Here is a 16,004-nt window from a genome sequence, read left to right as displayed (position 1 = left end):
GGAATTTAGCGAGTAATGAAATCGAATTTTTGAAAAATGATATTTTCATTCAATGATGATAAATAATTATTCTATGATGATCTTTCCTTTGATATTCTGTACGAAAAACCTTTAAATGAATGCAATGATAAAGATACAAGCTGCTCTGTTGTTCTTTCAGGACTGGCATCGTTGCTGTTCCTAAAAGCTATTCCCAGCAAAGTGGAAGTTTTATCCTTCCATCTCATGAATATAAGCAGAACAGAAAAATGGAATTCAAATGCAAATCACTGACATATGTTTCCAAAGAAAGAGAAGACTTTGCCCAATTATGGTGTGAAGTTGTTTTAGTAGATAACATAGATGAAAGAAGAACGATGATGAAAATAAAAAATTCAGAGTTCATGGAATTGAAAGAGTCCAATGACTTTTTTCTGAAAGAGGACGACCGTATACGTGTTAACGTTACTGGATTATTTAACAATAGTAAACAAAAACTGTATAATATCATTAGATTCAATGTTTCAACAGACAATCATATCATTTTACCCTTGGAAAAAACGGGCAGGGAGATAAACTCCAAAATTTCGTATGAAAAATGCATTGGAAAAGATAAATACTTGTGGCAGATGTCCGTAAATATCGAGATAATAAAAACAGCAGCCGTGAAATCTCTTCAAAGACAACGCACAAGGGAAGGTACATGTATAAATTTAATATTTTGTTCAATACATAAATATATTTTCATTAAATGAATATTATTTTCATTTATCTCTTTAAAAAACATTGCCTTTTATCTGTCCTTAAAAAACTCTATGACATCATTGTTATAAGTCTGCGTATATATTACCAATTCAATCAGCACTAGTTGGATATTTAAAAGATCCAAATGGCCATCAGTTGAATATTTAAAATATCCAACTGCCTTTTGTTTGGATATTTAAATATCCAACTGAGGTGCATAAAGCAAACAAAAAAAAAACAATGAACAAAAGAGATAAATCAATTTTAAAATGTATTTCCAATGCATATGAAAAATAATTATTACTCCAAATTTGCCACACTATTAGAATTAATTTCCAGTGCACACGGATTTATCGTAATTACGTCGCATTAATCATGTTTCAAATGCACTTCCACTGCTCACAGAAAAAATTCCTCCAAATTTTACTCCCTTTTAGAAATGTTTTCGACCTCACATCACTTTTTGACACTTAAATACATTTTAACCTTGAATCTTAAACTACATCACTTACTGCTGAATATTATTTCAGGGCCCGTTATCAGTAAATCCCTTCACATGCTTCAGATTATCCGAGATTCATCTCTGTTTCATACTTTTCCGGCGTACTTCCCCAAATTACTTAATTAATTGACGGTCAATCTATTTTTCGACACCGTTTGTAAACCACTCTAATTTACTTTGGATTTTAAAATATTCCTCGTCTGATTTCATGTCTGTTCAGTACAATGAAAAGGGTTGAAATGAAATCAGCTCCCTGTAGTTTCATGCTCACTAATCCACGAATAAACGGAGTGTTCGATTAGGCTATTGTTTTCTGTCACGGTTGGATATTTGAATGTGCTACATCACTATTGTATTACAGTCAAGTTTGATATTTGAATGTGTGAATGTTTTTGTGGAGCCAAATGTAGGAATTTTTTAAAGTAAGATAAGTAACTCGATAGTGTTGAATAGTTTAGAGAAAATATCCCTTCCCTTCCTCGGGCCTTCGACCCTCGGAGAGAGTGCTTTTTCTAAACCATTCAACACCATCTCGTTATTTATCCCTTACATAAACGGCATTAAACAAACAATGACTGTTTCATATGATGTGCCGTTTTGGTATTTACTTGCAAAAAGTGATATCACCTGTTTCAATAGGTGATATCACTTATTCGAATAGGTGATATCACCTATTCATTTTCAAAAGGTGATATCAGTTATTCAAATAGGTGATATCACCTATTCGAATAGGTGATATCACATATTAGAAATGAATAGGCGATATCACCTATTCTAATAAGTGATATCACCTATTCGTGATGAATAGGTGATATCACCTATTCGAATAAGTGATATTAGCTATTCGAATAGGTGATATCACCTTTTCAATTTGAATAGGTGATATCACCATTTCGAATAGGTGATATCACCATAGTTTCATCAGTTGCATGTGCATAAAATGACATACAGTATACGTCTATAATACAATATGATTATATATAAATCAAATTTAGATCAAATGTAATTTAATTTCATTAAATGTAATATAATTTCATTAAATGTAATTTAATTTTATTAAATGTAATATAATTTCATTAAATGTAATATAATTTCATTAAACGTAATTTAATTTCATTAAACGTAATTTAATTTCATTAAATGTAATTTAATTTCATTAAATGTAATTTCTTTTCATTAAATTACATTTAATCTCATTAAATGTAATTTAATTTCATTAGGAAGTCTATGTAATGTAAACGTGCGATAAAGTAGCATACACGTTAAGCATGTTTTATCAAGATAACATAGCTGTATATTTTTAAGGATCACCGGAAAACACCAAATTTTTGTATATTTGTTGGAAAATAGGTAATAATTTTATATAGAGAGCTTAACCGGTTTCATGGAAATAACGCGCTCACAATAGAGCTTGTCCGAAAACTTTTTTAACAACACTCGTGTATTGTGAAACAGAAAATGGTAGCATTTTATCTATTAATTTTTTCATTACAGTTTATGAAGTTGTTATGTCGTCTACAGTAGAAAGCATTTATAATTTGTTTTTTTAAACTATGAGATACATTTTTTTCCAGGTTTTGCCCTAGAGGAATTCAAGAGTTTTCTTCATCACTATGAGCTCGGAAACTTAATTGAGACGTTTATAAAAAATGATATCACCGGCTTGAAAGTGTTTCTAGGATTAAGCGAAGAAGATCTAAAAGAGCTATCTCTATCTTTGGGACATCGCAGATCGTGTTTGGCCGCCATTAAAGATTATAGAGAAAGACATGGAAAATAATTTTTTTAAAAATGAATAAAGGAAGGGATTTTAAGCATTATGTTGCACATGAATGATAAGAATATTTTTTTCTGTAAGACTAATTATACCAGGCAAACTGGATCCAAGAAGCTATTTCGTCAGATGCTCAAATACATTAACTGATCTTTGTGGCATGTTTTGTTTTTCATTTTCTTTCTATATCATCTGCTTGAACCATCATTTAAAAAGGTTGTGAGTTATATTATTTCTAAGGATCATATCTATTCGATATTTTAGGGATTGTAATTTTTTGACGTTCAAAATTCTCGGTTCTTTGCTATTCAATTATTGTACAGATAAAAATGCAGCTTAGCGCACTGTTCCTGCTCTGCTAGACTGTTTACGTAGGTCGAGAGTTTAACAAAGTGTAGGGTTGGGAGTGAGTATCATTAATAACATGAAGTGTTCTTTTACTGTTTTATAACACCGATGAAACCGAGAGGGCTATAGGTTTCCTTTACATCTTTCCGTACATCTGTCTTTCTGTCCTACTAGCTGTCTTCTGTGTGATTCATTTTTTTAGATAAAGGATTTTATCGCCTGTCCCTAAAAAGGCGTCAGAGCATAAGTTAGTCCAACCATGTGCCATATATCTATGTATAAGAATATATATGTAGAAGTTCTGAAAATATTATGTTCTTTAAGTAGTGTACTGTATATTTAAAAAATGGCTAAATAAATCATACCGGCAAAAACTTTTTTTATCAAATTATCAGGTAAGTGCTTCAATATATTGTAATCTGCTACAGAAGATATCAATGATAGATTTAAAGACCCAGTAAATAGAAAAATTGTGAATTTTTGTGTTTTAGATTTGTCTTTGTTGTAGTTTTGGATATATTTTCTGCCTATACCATTTACCATTCGAAAGAATACGTCTCTTGTTTATTGACTTTTTAAAAAATCCTCAAGTTTATGAAAAAGAGTTCTTGAATGTACAGTATTTACACAAATATATTATACTGATTTCATGTATAAACCCGTAGGTAGATTGTTGTATTTTGTAAAAAAAAAAATTGTGAAACACTTGAATATTAAATTCTTCATGTAGAACAAAGCAAAGAGATTTCTTTCATAGACCGATTTTTAATCACATCTGTCCTCTTTGAATTTTTGATTTGAAAATAGTCTTTTTTATTAACTACTAGTATCTCAAAAAAAGAACTGTGAGAAAGCAATTATATGGATTTACTCTATTGTTTAAAAGAACCATCTCAAAGTTAACATGAATTTTCATATACAGGGTATATATATTATACTGATTTCATGGATGAAACCGTCGGCAAATCGTTGTATTTTGTATAAATTTTGTAAAACACTTGGATCAGAATTTGTTTCAGTTATTGATTCTTGAAGGTTTTTCTTCTACAAGTCAACTAAACAAAATTAGCGGCATGCCTTCTAACATCCTTGCGTCTCCATATGAGTGAAAAAATCTCGAGAGGGACGTTAAACAATATACAATCAATCAATCAATCTAACATCCTTACGTCGCGGGTTCTAATCCCACTGTGGGACGTTGAGACCGGTCCTTCGGATGAGACCGTATAAACCGAGGTCCCGTGTCGCAGTAGGTGCTGGCACGAAAAAGATCCCTCCATGCTCAATGGCCCTAAGTGCCGAGTATAGGACTAAATCTGCAGCTCTCCACCGGCAAGTGGTGGCGTCTCCATATGAGTGAAAAATTCTCGAGAGGGACCTTAAACAATATACAATCAATCAATCTAACAGACCCGCGTGGCGCAGTGGTTAGAGCGTTTGCTATAGAGTCGCGAAGTAAGGAGTCAGTCCTTCTGTTGATATGCCTATCAGGGCTAATCATAGATGAAACATTTCTTACATGAACACAACGTTTATTCAAGCATGGCGTCTAAACATAACAACAAATTACAAGCATCCCGAGCCCAATCATAATACATCAACATCCCCCTTCTACGAAAGATGTACATTGTATAAACAATTAAACTGAACATTTCCCAAATAAATGATCATTAACTGTTAATTAACTTTCTAACAAAATAATCAAATAGAATCAAACAGTATCTCAATCAATTTTGGACATAGTCTTTCAAGCATGCTGGTTTCCTACGGATCCTTGATGACGGTTCACGCGATATTGGCATTGCACGAGTATCTGGTGTAATATCCTTCTGAGGCTTGCTGACGGCAGTTTCTGAAATCGAGTTTGGTACGCAATGTTGTTCGTTCGAGTCTGTAATCACCGGTATCTGTTTGCTAGACATACACTCGTTTGGTCCACTAAACGGTTTTGGAAATTCACAGAGTTCACGTTTGCTGATTGGTTCATCACGAACTGGAGATTGATCATGAATATGGGTCTGTATTTTAGTTGGTCTAATATGAATTCGGTTCCTTCGATATTCGACTCCTTGTTGGTCCGCAATAACGTATGTTCTCTGTCCAAGTATTTGAATCACTTTCCCAAGCTTCCAATTTTGTCCTTCCCGTTGTTGGAAATAAACGGACTGTCCAATATCGACTTCAGGTAAGTTACGTGCTTTTTTGTCGTAAGATTTCTTCACGGCAATCTGTCTGGATCTGTGTTTGGACTTCACTATTCCAAAATCATTGCTCACTCCAGATCTCATAGGGAGTGTAGCACGTATCTCTCTGTTGAACATCATCTGTGCTGGACTTAGACCGGTATCCTGCCTTGGAGTACGATGTTGTTTAAGTAACGCTTCATACGGGTCTGTTCCATCCTCCTGTGCTTTTATCATCAGTGTTTTGATGATCTTCACCGCAGATTCAGCCTTTCCGTTTGCTTGCTGATGCATCAGAGATGAGAATTTGTGATCGATCTTCCAGGTCTTCACAAAATCCTGAAATTCTTGACATCGAAATTGTGGTCCACCATCCGGTATTATAACGTTTGGTATGCCAAATCTAGAGAACTGTTTCTTAAGCAATGAAATCACTCTTGTGCTTGTCGTTGTTGGTAGGTAATCTACCTCAATAAAACTGGAAAAGTAGTCTACCGAGACCATGTAGTGTTTTCCTTGTATCTCGAATAAATCTAGTCCAATTTTCTGCCAAGGAAATTCACATGTTGAATGCTGAATTAAAGGTTCCTTACAGTTTCTCGGTTTTCTTTCCTGACAAATTCCACAATAATCTGCAATCTGTTTAATGTCGGATTTCATCCCAGGCCAAAAAATCACACCACGAGCTCTCCTAATCATACTGTTATATCCTAGATGTACTTTGTGTAATCGCATCTTCATTTCTGATCTGAGTGCCTTTGGAATCACGATTGCTTCACCTTTCAAGATGAGTCCATCTTCAAAGCTTAGTGTGTCACGAAAATCAAAGTAATGACGCACACTCGTTGGAAGATCTTGTTTACTGTCAGGCCATCCATTGGCTATGGTGTCGGCCAATATTTGCATCTCTGAATCTTTAGCAGTCATGTCCTTAATTTCTTGAATTCTGATATCTGGTACATCATTTTCTCGTAGCCTCGGGACAGATAGAATCCTATGACGCTCATCTACACTTCCTTCCGTTGTCATGAGAAAAGCTCGGCTTAACGTATCTGCTATCACAAGGTTTACTCCTTTCTCAAATACAAATTCTACATCATATCTGAAGTAACGCATCATAATGTCTTGCAGTCTTTTAGGTGCTAGTCCTAATGGTTTGCGCAATATAGCAGATAATGGTTTGTGATCATTATGGATGAAGACTTTCCTTCCATAAGTGTACTGATAAAAGCGTTCAAGTCCATAGAGAACGGATAAAGTTTCCTTTTCTATCTGAGCCCATTTTCTCTCTGCTTGTGTAAGAGCTCTTGATGCGTACTCGACCGGCTTTCCATCTTTGAGTAGTGCGGCACCAATTCCTTCTTTGCTACTGTCGACTTGCAATGTGACATCCTTTGCTGCTTCTTTACTGTCACAACATCCAGCAATAATAATGTCATCAACAATGCTAAACACACCTTCCAGTCCTGATAATGCTTCGTCTAGCCGTCGCTGGAAGATTTCACTGGATACTTTCAATCCAAAAGGTAAACGAGCCCACCTGTATCCCCCGAATGGCGTTATCATAGTAGTAAGTTTGCTCGATTTCTCATCAAGGCGAACGTGCCAAAACGCTTCTTTAACGTCAAGTTTGCTAAATACCTTAGCATTCGTTAGTTTTGGAAGTACGTCATCTAATACAGGTAATCTGTAGTACTCTCGTATCAGAGCTGTGTTCAGAGGTTGTGGATCTTACAAACTCGCAACTTTCCGTCTGACTTGTGAGCCACGGCCACCTGACTAACCCACAATGTTGGTTCTGTCATTGGTATCAAAACACCTCGATCAACAAGTCTGTCAATTTCTTGCTTAACTGAGTCCTGGATAGCAATCGGTATTTTCCTGCACGGAAGTACTTTGGGTTGAATACTGGGGTCAACTTTCAGAGTTGCTATTCCCAAGTCACCAAAAGGCTGTTCTAATCCAACTTTAGATATGAACTTTTCACTGTTCACAGTCACAAGTCCCATGTCTTGAAATGCATCTTGCCAAGTAGACAGGTAAGATTGTTTTGCACTACTACAAATCTAAGTTTCTGGACGACAATGGAACGCATATTGATTACATCAAGATCAGCTTCACCGAGGGGTTTCATATGAGTGTTGTTCCACATGCTAAGACGAATGTTTGACGGACGACACTGTTCCTTCTTCACATATTTCTGACAAATGGTATTTACGTCAGCTGCACTGTCCAACTGAAAACGTACGTCACAATCATTTACGTTCATTATCGCAGTGATGTCTTTGCTCTGTTTGTCTTTGCTTTTCAACGCGAGAAGCCAACTGTCTTCTAACTCTGGACTGTCTTCACTATCTTCACCCACTGCATGTATTTTCTTACATTTGGACTTAAATTGATTTCTCCTGTTGCACTTGTCACATCTTTTGCCCAATGCCGGACAATTTGATTTGCCATGTTCATGTTTATAACCACAGAAATCACACTCTTTCTTCTCCTTGCTCGAAGGCTGTGAATCACTTTTCTGTTTGTGTGTCACTTTCTGCTTTGTGAAGTTTTTCTGTCGTTTGTTTGTAGATAGTTTATTCACTTTGTTAGATGAAGTGATGTTTTCTCGCAGCTCTTTCACATGTATGATTGACTGTTCAAAAGCCCTACATATCTGAATTGCTCTGTTCAAAGTCAATTTGTCTTCTCGTAACAGTAGTTCTTGTAGCTTACCAGTAGCTGTAAATACAATCTTGTCACGCATCATCCTCTCCTGTTCAAGGAAATTACATGACGCTGCACGTGTTTTTAATTCTGTAAGAAATTTATCAAAGGGTTCCTGATAAGGTAACTTCCAGAATCTGTGAGACTCTAACACTTCGTTGGAACGAGGATTACAATAGGCCTGTAGCTTCTCATATAACTTAGCAGGGTCATTCTTTTGAGATTCGTCTTCCCACTGAAACTGGTCATATATCTCGACTACGTGAGGTCCACCACAACTCAAAATAATTGCTACTTGTACCTCTTTACTTTTGTCGATTCCTCCTGACGCAGACATGTAAACTTCAACTTGTCTTTTCCACTTTTTGTAGTTCTCGGATACATTTCCAGAGGATAAATCAAGTTGAGGAGGTAATCTGAACGAATAATTGTACACCTGTACAGGTCCTGCAGCTTGTTCTTGCTCACCCATTCCAAATAAAAATTTCAGGCTACTGAGAATGGAGTCTGGATCCAATATGGCGGTTGTACACAGAGCACGTGTTGAAAAATAAATTCAAAGTTTCTCACTATAAACTTACAATAGTTCGCGGAGCATCACTTTCGGAGACGACCGGTAACACTAACAACAAGTCTGCACCGCTGCCACCGTGCTGATATGCCTATCAGGGCTAATCATAGATGAAACATTTCTTACATGAACACAACGTTTATTCAAGCATGGCGTCTAAACATAACTACAAATTACAAGCATCCCGAGCCCAATCATATTACATCAACACCTTACGTCGCGGGTTCGAATCCCACTGTGGGACGTTGAGACCGGTCCTTCGGATGAGACCGTATAAACCGAGGCCCCGTGTCGCAGTAGGTACTGACACGAAAAGGATCTCTCACTGCTCAAAGGCCTTGAGTGCCGAGCATAAGACAAAATTTGTAGCATTCCACCGGCAAGTGATGGCGTCTCCATATGAGTGAAAAAATCTCGAGAGGGATGTTAAACAACATACATGTACATCTTACAGACAAACAAGATGTGTTTGTGAAACTATGATTCTCCCATATGGAATCATAGCGAAGATTACACTTTTTTAAAATGGAAATTAAAAATGTTGGTGCCCAAAGTAAGGTCTTATCACAAAAAAAATTAGAAATATGAAAGAACTAGCATCACATGTTCAAACGAAATGACCAAGGTTAACGTTTTTGAAAGGTAGGTCAAACTCCAAAGTCAAAGGATAAAGTTGCTGGTATATGTATTTATCCAATGAAAATCTTGTCACAAGGATTACACATATGAAGCATGAAAGCCCTATCCATTACTGTTCAAAAGTTATGACCAAGGATTAAGTTTTTTAAAAGTAGGTCAAACTCCAAAGTCAAAGGGTCAAGGTTCTTGGTATCTAATGAAAGTTCTTGTCTTATGGATTAAATATGTGAAGTGTGAAAGCCAAAAAATCCAAAGGTTTGGATAAAAACCACTAACCATTAAAAGAATAGTAATGTAAAATATGTTTTCTTATTCTTTTGTAATGTTATTCCGTTACATTCACTGATGTCAGCCATGTAGCGCAGTGGTTAGAGCGTCTGATCTAGAGTTGCGGTGTAAGGATCTGGAATCCTTTAAAACGCCGCAGTTGCGAGTTCACTGAATGAAGTGGAGACCGTCTTTCTTCTTCTTCGCAGGTTCTCTATTTACAATTTAAAATTTTGATAGAAAAAAACTACTGTTACCTAATTTTCACCTACGTTGCCCATTCCCATTGAATAGGTCAAGGGATTGGGCTTCTGTGACAATAGATGTAAAGCGTTCCACAGACGAACCCCCAGATGGAAAGAAGATACCTTTGTTAGTGTCTGTTCTGGCAAAAGGAATATGCAGTCTTTTTTTGATGGCCTCTAGTGGCAGCACAGTAGGATGGAATAAAGGAGAGTACTTCCTTTGTTGTATCGCATTTTCTTTACAAAACAACAATAGCTTTTTTTTAGCTCGCCTGAGCTGAAGGCTAAAGTGAGCTTTCCTGATCAAAATCTGTCCGTTGTCTGTCGTCGTCGTTGTCTTGTTAATCTTTTTAAGCATGTTTCATGGTGACAAAGCCATTAAGGTATGTCACTCGTCAGCTTTTTAGAAAAGCCTATACCAGGTACGCTCGTTCGTCTGCCTTTTAAACCAACTTATGTAATCAGTAGAATGGAAAGAGATATTCCCAAAATCATTAATACTAAAAATAAAAACAGATATACAGATAATTTTTAGGTACACGTGTACATGACAGACACGTTGTATCGATTTTATAAGATTGAAAGGTATACCACACTATGAATATTGACCAAGATATTTGGTGTTATACATATCTAATGACAAGCCCAATGTACATTCAAAAGATCTTTCAATTCTTATCTCATATTCTGTTACAAACATGCGCATAACATATTTTCACATAACAAATTGAAGGTATGTTGCATATACATAACGTATATACATAACGTCCGTTGTCAGATTGTTTTTGCTTCTCGGTGAATGCAATTTGGGTAAGCAATTATGCTTTCAACTTGATATGATATGCTTTTAAAAAGTCGATTTATCTATGGGTTGACAGGATTAAAGGTCTATATTTGGTATATTATTTTTTACAGAGATTGACAGAACAAAATAAAAAAAATATTGGGAACAAGCCATTAGCCATAATTACCTCATTTATAACAAACTAGAGATAGGAAAACAATTAAGCTGTTTAATGCAGTTTTGTTTCCTTTGTATTTGAAAGAGTGAGTTAGGGAATTTAGTAACTGCATTTTTAGGTCACCTGGGTAAATTCAGATAACCTATAGCTATCTGTTGTTGTGCTTTAATATTTGATTATTTTCATCTCTGCAACTGCTGGTCCAATTTCAACCAATCTGGGTGTAGAATATCTATGAGTGAAGAGGAACAAAAAAAATTCATGGTCGCTGGGGCCTGGGGGTTGGACCAAACCATCAAAATTAGTAGAATCTGTATACACAGTATCTTCTTTTCTCCTGGACATCAAGCAGTGAAACCGTAAGCATGATTGTAATAAACATTGAGTCCTCTACTAAGTTGCAAAAAGTCATGGTTCCAAGGGGAGGGTTTCTAGTGCTAGGGTGGGGGTATATAGATTGTATAGTGAATTGCATGATTTCTTTGAAAATCTTCTTCTCTGCTCTTATGTATTAAACAAACTACCTACCTACCTAGTTATGATGAGCAAGGCTTCCTCTTCCAAAATTGACCCGTGGGGATCCGGGTTAGAATAGGTCCTCAGTACCCCCTTGCTTGTCGTAAAAGGCAACTAAATGGGGCGGTCCTTTGGATGAGACCGTATAAACCGAGGCCCCGTGTCACAGCAGGTGTGGCACGATAAAAATCCCTCCCTGCTCAAAGGCCGTAAGTGCCGAGCATAGGCCTAAATTTGCAGCCCTTCACCGGCAATGGTGACGTCTCCATATCAGTGAAATATTCTGAAGAGGGACGTAAAACAGTATACAATCAATCAATCAATCTTCCAAAATTGAACAATTCCTGGCCCCAGGGTCAGGTATTCAGGTTTTAGGCTTAGCTCTATTGATTGTATAGTAAAAATGCATTAATTCTTTGAAAATTTTCTCTGCTACAGGAAATTGAGCAAATACTAGAAACTTCCTATATAATATTGATAAGCAAGGATCCTTCTTCCAGAATTGTGATTTTCAAAGCTCCTTAGTCAGGTGTACTATAGACCGGGGGAGGGCTGAAATGGATTTATACTGAAATGAATTTATGCTTTGAAATCTGCTACTTTGTATTAATCAATGATGATGATGAACAAGTGTTTTTCCTAAATTGTGATATGTGTGGCCCCAGGATCAGGGTTTTTTTTCTATTGGGGTAGGGGCTCTACTGCTTATTGGTTTAAAACACAAACCGAATTCAATTGTTGGAAAGTTGTTACATGATGCTCAGGTGACCTAAGGCCCGTTGGCGTCGCGTTTATATAGTATATTTTGTATCGACTTATGAAAAACCAGTTTAATATGTTTTAATATACTTATTCAAGGCATTGTTAAATCTTTCCAATCATTACAGTACACCATAATTATAAAGTATAAACCCCCCCCCTACATGAAGACTTCATACACTGCAGTACATTGTATTGAACATGTAGCTATTTTAAGGGCAGCTCGCTACTGTTTTTGTTACAGAAGATTTTTATCATATTTAGGATCATTAAGTTGATATGCAGTTTAGAAACTTTAAATACTATTACAAATAATATTTGAAAACAAATATAAATGAATCTTCAAATTTATCTGAATTTCCTATTAAATTTCAAAGCTTATTATTTTGTTTGAATAGGGAGTATATACAGTAAATAATATCGCAGTTCGTTTGTTCTATCAAGCTCCACCATTCTGATGGAAACAGAAATTGATTCTCAGAACAGAGCTCGATTTTTTGGATGGATGTGCGTGGTAGTAGACGTTATGACACATATGCTCCGAGGTGTTTTACACGAAGAAATCAAACCAAAATCTGAAATTCATTTAATTATTAACGATCAATTATTTCTTGAGACGCTATTAATGGAATTAAGAGCTAAAACAATATCTTATGGAAGTTATGTTAAAAAAAAGAATGTACAGAGAGAGAAAGTTTTAATCCAGGATATATCGAAACTAGAAGAGGAATATGCGTCTTCTACAGAAAAATTAACTGAGAAAAAAAGAGAATTAGAACAAATAAGACAACATAAATTAATGGGAAATGTGATAAGGTCTAGAGCCAGATGGATCAGTGATGGTGAAAAACCAACAAATTATTTTCTAAATCTTGAGAATAGAAATTTTACAAACAAAGTAATTCCTAAACTTATTAAAACAGAAAATAATGAACAAGTGGAGATAACAGAACAATGTAAAATTCTCTTAGAAGTGGAAAATTTTTATAAAAGATTATACATGCCTCAAGAAGAGGATCATAATTTAAATCTTAGAGAGTCTTTAGAAGAGTATAATGTCCCAAAGTTAAATGAACATGAAAGTTTTCTATTAGAAGGAAAGATTTCTTATAGAGAGGCATCAAATGTGTTAAAACAAATGTCTAATAATAAAAGCCCGGGTAGTGATGGATTTACTGCAGAATTTTTTAAAGTATTTTGGAAAAATCTGGGTCATTTTATTGTTCGATCATTAAACTTTGGTTATGAAAATGGGGAACTCTCCTCCACACAAAAACAGGGAATAATTACATGTATACCCAAAGAGGGCAAAAGTAAATTTCAGCTTAGTAACTGGAGACCAATATCATTGTTGAATGTGATTTATAAAATTGGATCAGGTTGTATAGCACAAAGAATAAAACAAGTTTTACCTAAAATAATAAGTTCAGATCAGACAGGATTCATACCTGGGAGATATATTGGAGAAAATACGCGGCTTATATACGATCTGATGGATTATACTGAATTAAAGCAAATCCCTGGAATGTTAGTTATGATAGACTTTGAAAAAGCTTTTGACACAGTGTCATGGAAATTTATAGAAAAAACCCTAAATTTTTTCAATTTTGGACAATCTTTTTGTAAATGGATAAAAACTTTTCAATGTAATTCAAATTCATGTGTGACCCAGGCTGGTTTTTTATCCAATTTTTTCAAATTAGGACGTGGCTGTCGACAAGGGGACCCAATTTCACCATATATATTTCTCCTTTGTGCAGAGATATTATCAATAAAGATTAAAAACAATAAAGATATTAAGGGAATTGAAATAGGAAATACTGAATTTTTAATGTCACAGTATGCTGATGACACAATGATAATTTTAGATGGGTCAGAAAAATCACTTCAGGCTTTAATAAAGGAAATAATAGAATTTTATAATATGTCAGGACTAAGGATAAATCGGTCAAAAACCCAAGTGGTATGGATAGGTAGTAAGAAATATTCTAATGACAGAGTTTGTCCAGAGATGGAATTTATCTGGACAACCAATTTCAAACTTCTTGGAATTTATTATGATGTAGATCTTGCAAAGATTACTAGATTAAATTATGACAAAAAACTTGTTAAAATCAAATCAATTATAGATCAGTGGAATAAAAGAAACTTAACACCGATTGGGAGGATAACTCTAATCAAATCACTTCTTGTATCTAAACTTAACCATTTATTTATATCCTTACCAACCCCACAAATTAATTTTCTGAAAAACTTGAGCAATATACTTTTCAATTTTCTATGGAAATCAAATGTTGATAAAATTAAAAGAAATGTTGTTACACAGCAATATAAACATGGTGGTTTAAAAATGATTGATATTGGCTCTTATATAAAAGCTTTGAAATCAACATGGATAAGGAGAATTATTAATGACAAAAACTCCAAATGGAAAATTTTGCTTGAAAATATAATTGATACTAACAAACTAATAAATACAGGATCAGTATGTCTATCAAACTTTAATAAGTGTTTACACAATCAGTTTTGGAAGGATACATTCAATGCTTTTCGGGAAATCCAAGATAATTCTGAAATTACAGACTGGAATGAATATGTTAACCAACCTTTATGGTTGAATAAAAATTTCAAAATTGGAAAACAATCTGTCTTTTATAAATTGTGGTATGAAAATGGTATTACTCATGTGTTAGATCTCCTAGATGAACATAACAATTTTCTATCATTAGAGGATCTACAAAATAAATTTAAAATTAAAATAAATTATGTGACATATAATGGTATTAGACAGACAATACTAGCAGACTTAAAGAAATACAATTTTTATAGAAATGGATTAATGCAAAGACCAATGATTCCTTTTAATATCAAAATATTTATCAATACCAGGAAAGGATCAAAACCTATGTATGATATTTTAAATAAGCCAGTTATCAAACCTTCTGGTAAAAATAAGTGGGCTAGATATTTTGAAATAACTGATATACAATGGAAAACAATTTATAATCTTCCATTCCTCGTAACACGGGATTGTAAATTACAATGGTTTCAATACAGACTTAATCATCATATTCTAACTACAAATAGTCTCATGTATAAAATAGGTAAATCTGATACTAAGTATTGTACTTTTTGTGAAGATGAAGAGGAAACAATTTATCATTTAATCTGGGAATGTAATGTTGTTCAGCAATTCTTAAAAAAATTCATACGTTTATGTCAAGCCAAAGACATTGAATTGAATCTCAATGCAAAATCATTTATTTTTGGTGAAAATGACAAAAATGAAAATTCAGAATACTTCAACACTATGTTGATATTAATGAAGCATTATATTTATAAAGTTCGTTGTCAGAATACCTGTCCATCTATCCAAGGTCTTTTAAATTTATTTAATTCATATTTTAAAACTTTAAAACACACCATAATAGAGGATAAAAAACTGACAGATTTTAATACTTTCTGGCAGAAATGGGTTGTTATACTTTAATTAATTTACCTTCTCTGTAATTATTATCATCAGTTCTTTTTTCAATTTTTTAAATATTAATTATTAGAAAAATCCCTCAAAACTGCACTGCACTAGTCTTTCTTTAGCTTCCTCCTTTTTCTCTCTTCTTTTTTTCTTTTTTTTTTTTTTTTATTTCATATGGTAAGCTTAAAGAAAACTGATTATGTTTTAGGGCATAATATGTAATGCTTAGCTGCCTCTCCCCCCTCTCTCTCTCTTTCTCTCTCTCTCTCTTCATAAACTTTTACACTAATTTTGTATGTTCCAACCATAATTAGTCCTGTTTGATTTT

At 34.5% G+C, this 16,004-nt stretch overlaps 2 protein-coding genes across 2 annotated transcripts; one reads left to right on the top strand and one right to left on the bottom strand.

The window, feature by feature from the left end:
- Window positions 1-248: 248 nt before the first annotated feature.
- On the top strand, window positions 249-3,561 carry LOC134242869 (uncharacterized). The gene is made up of 2 exons (XM_062725045.1): window positions 249-678; window positions 2,800-3,561. The coding sequence occupies exons 1-2, from the start codon at window positions 249-251 to the stop codon at window positions 3,003-3,005; spliced, it is 636 nt and encodes a 211-aa protein (XP_062581029.1). The 3' UTR covers window positions 3,006-3,561.
- Window positions 3,562-5,074: 1,513 nt separating this feature from the next.
- LOC134242865 (uncharacterized protein K02A2.6-like) lies at window positions 5,075-7,096 on the bottom strand. Its single transcript, XM_062725030.1, has one exon. It carries the CDS (start codon window positions 7,094-7,096, stop codon window positions 5,075-5,077), a length of 2,022 nt encoding a protein of 673 aa, XP_062581014.1.
- Window positions 7,097-16,004: the final 8,908 nt, after the last annotated feature.

This window comes from Saccostrea cucullata, unplaced genomic scaffold (assembly GCF_032062105.1).
Source record: "Saccostrea cucullata isolate Sc308-1 unplaced genomic scaffold, CSIRO_AGI_Scuc_v1 ctg1721, whole genome shotgun sequence".
NCBI lineage: Eukaryota > Metazoa > Mollusca > Bivalvia > Ostreida > Ostreidae > Saccostrea > Saccostrea cuccullata.
Note: the sequence above shows the minus strand (reverse complement) of the source record. Positions and strands in the feature narration are given on the sequence as shown.

Excerpts from the sequence above, each read along its gene's own strand:
- LOC134242869 (XM_062725045.1), top strand. The coding sequence starts at position 249 with ATGGAATTCAAATGCAAATCACTGACATATGTTTCCAAAGAAAGAGAA. Across the intron at positions 679-2,799 it reads AAGACAACGCACAAGGGAAG|GTTTTGCCCTAGAGGAATTC; the intron begins GTACATGTATAA and ends ATTTTTTTCCAG.
- LOC134242865 (XM_062725030.1), bottom strand. The coding sequence starts at position 7,096 with ATGATAACGCCATTCGGGGGATACAGGTGGGCTCGTTTACCTTTTGGA.